At 69.3% G+C, this 1,325-nt stretch overlaps 1 protein-coding gene across 1 annotated transcript in view; it reads left to right on the forward strand.

Annotated features, from left to right (window-relative positions):
• Nucleotide 1: 1 nt before the first annotated feature.
• TSPAN33 (tetraspanin 33) overlaps nucleotides 2-1,325 on the forward strand; it is a gene marked incomplete at its 5' end in the record, with an annotated part of 2,443 nt that continues 1,119 nt past the window's right edge. Inside the window, 4 exons of the mRNA XM_019472972.1 lie at nucleotides 2-49; nucleotides 149-223; nucleotides 337-432; nucleotides 919-1,048. Of these exons, the coding sequence (XP_019328517.1) occupies nucleotides 2-49; nucleotides 149-223; nucleotides 337-432; nucleotides 919-1,048 (349 nt within the window). The remainder of the gene's footprint in view (nucleotides 50-148; nucleotides 224-336; nucleotides 433-918; nucleotides 1,049-1,325) is intronic.

A 1,325-nucleotide genomic window follows, 5' to 3' on the forward strand; every position in this document is an offset into this window, starting at 1 on the left:
CTGCGGCTGCGTCGGCTCCTTGCGGGAGAACATCTGCCTGCTGCAGACGGTGAGTCCCCGGGGACGGCGGGTCCCTCCCGGGGTGCCCCCGTGGGACTTCGGCCTCTCTCCCCTGGCCCCGCCGCCATCACCCTCCTCTTGCCCGCAGTTCTCCGTCTGCCTGACCGTCATCTTCCTCCTGCAACTGGCGGCCGGCGTGCTGGGCTTCGTCTTCTCCGATAAGGTACCGCAGGGGGGAGCAGTGGTGGGGGGGGGGGGGGCGGGGGTCGCGACCCTGGCTCGCGGGGGGGACCTTGCTGATGTCATCCTGTCCTCCCTGCCCCGCCCACCCCGCAGGCGCGCGGGAAGGTGAGCGAGATCATCAACGGTGCCATCGTGCATTACCGGGATGACCTGGACCTGCAGAACATCATCGACTTCGGGCAGAAGGAGGTGCAGGGGGGGGGAGGGGGGGGGGCAGGACCTCCCTGCGACAGGCAAGGACGTGTCCCCGCTCGTGGGTCAGGCTTAAATCCGCGGGGTCCCCCCTGGGTTGAGGACCAGGTTGGGTGGCTCCTCCGCGAGGATCTGACGTTCGTGGTGAAGCCCCCCCGCCAGGGCAGGAGGAGGCTGGGGAGAGCTGGATGAAAAGGGGGGGGGGAGAAAACCCCCCCGGCGCCCTGGTTGAAGCCTGTGGCCTGTGTTTATGTAGGGCCTATTGAAACCGCTGGGAAGCGGATTGCTCGTCCCTAAAGACGGCGGCGATGGGGCGAGCTGGATGTAGGTGGGCTTGGGAAGGCCATCACTTGCTGCCCATGAAATCGGCGGTCCTGTGCCCCGTTGTCCCAGCGTTCCTGTCGTCCCGTCCCGTCCCCCCCCGGTCCCCGCTGCGGGGCCAGGGTCCCTTCCCCGCTGAGCGCCCCGTGCCCTTCCCCGCAGTTCAGCTGCTGCGGGGGCGTCTCCTACAAGGACTGGTCCCAGAACATGTACTTCAACTGCACCGCCGCCAACCCCAGCCGGGAGCGGTGCTCCGTGCCTTTCTCCTGCTGCCTGCGGGACGCCGCGGAGGTGAGGAACGGCGTCCTCGGGGGACCCCGGGTGTCTTTTGAGGACCCCCGCACCTCTTCTCCCATCCCTCGGGGCTGTGCTGAGCCTGGAGCCCCCTCCCCGGGAGAGGGAACCCATCACCGGCAACGTGTGGGACCCCATACCCCCCTCCGGGTTTGGGGACCCCCGGCTGAGGATGCTGCGGTGGGATTGGGGTGAATTCCCCCTGCGTGGGGCGGGGGGGGTTTTTGGAGGCTGGGAGGGGGCCCGGCCACCCCGGCACAGCCCCCCCCCCGACC

The sequence above is a fragment of the Aptenodytes forsteri genome, unplaced genomic scaffold, assembly GCF_000699145.1.
Source record: "Aptenodytes forsteri isolate BGI_AS27 unplaced genomic scaffold, ASM69914v1 Scaffold310, whole genome shotgun sequence".
NCBI lineage: Eukaryota > Metazoa > Chordata > Aves > Sphenisciformes > Spheniscidae > Aptenodytes > Aptenodytes forsteri.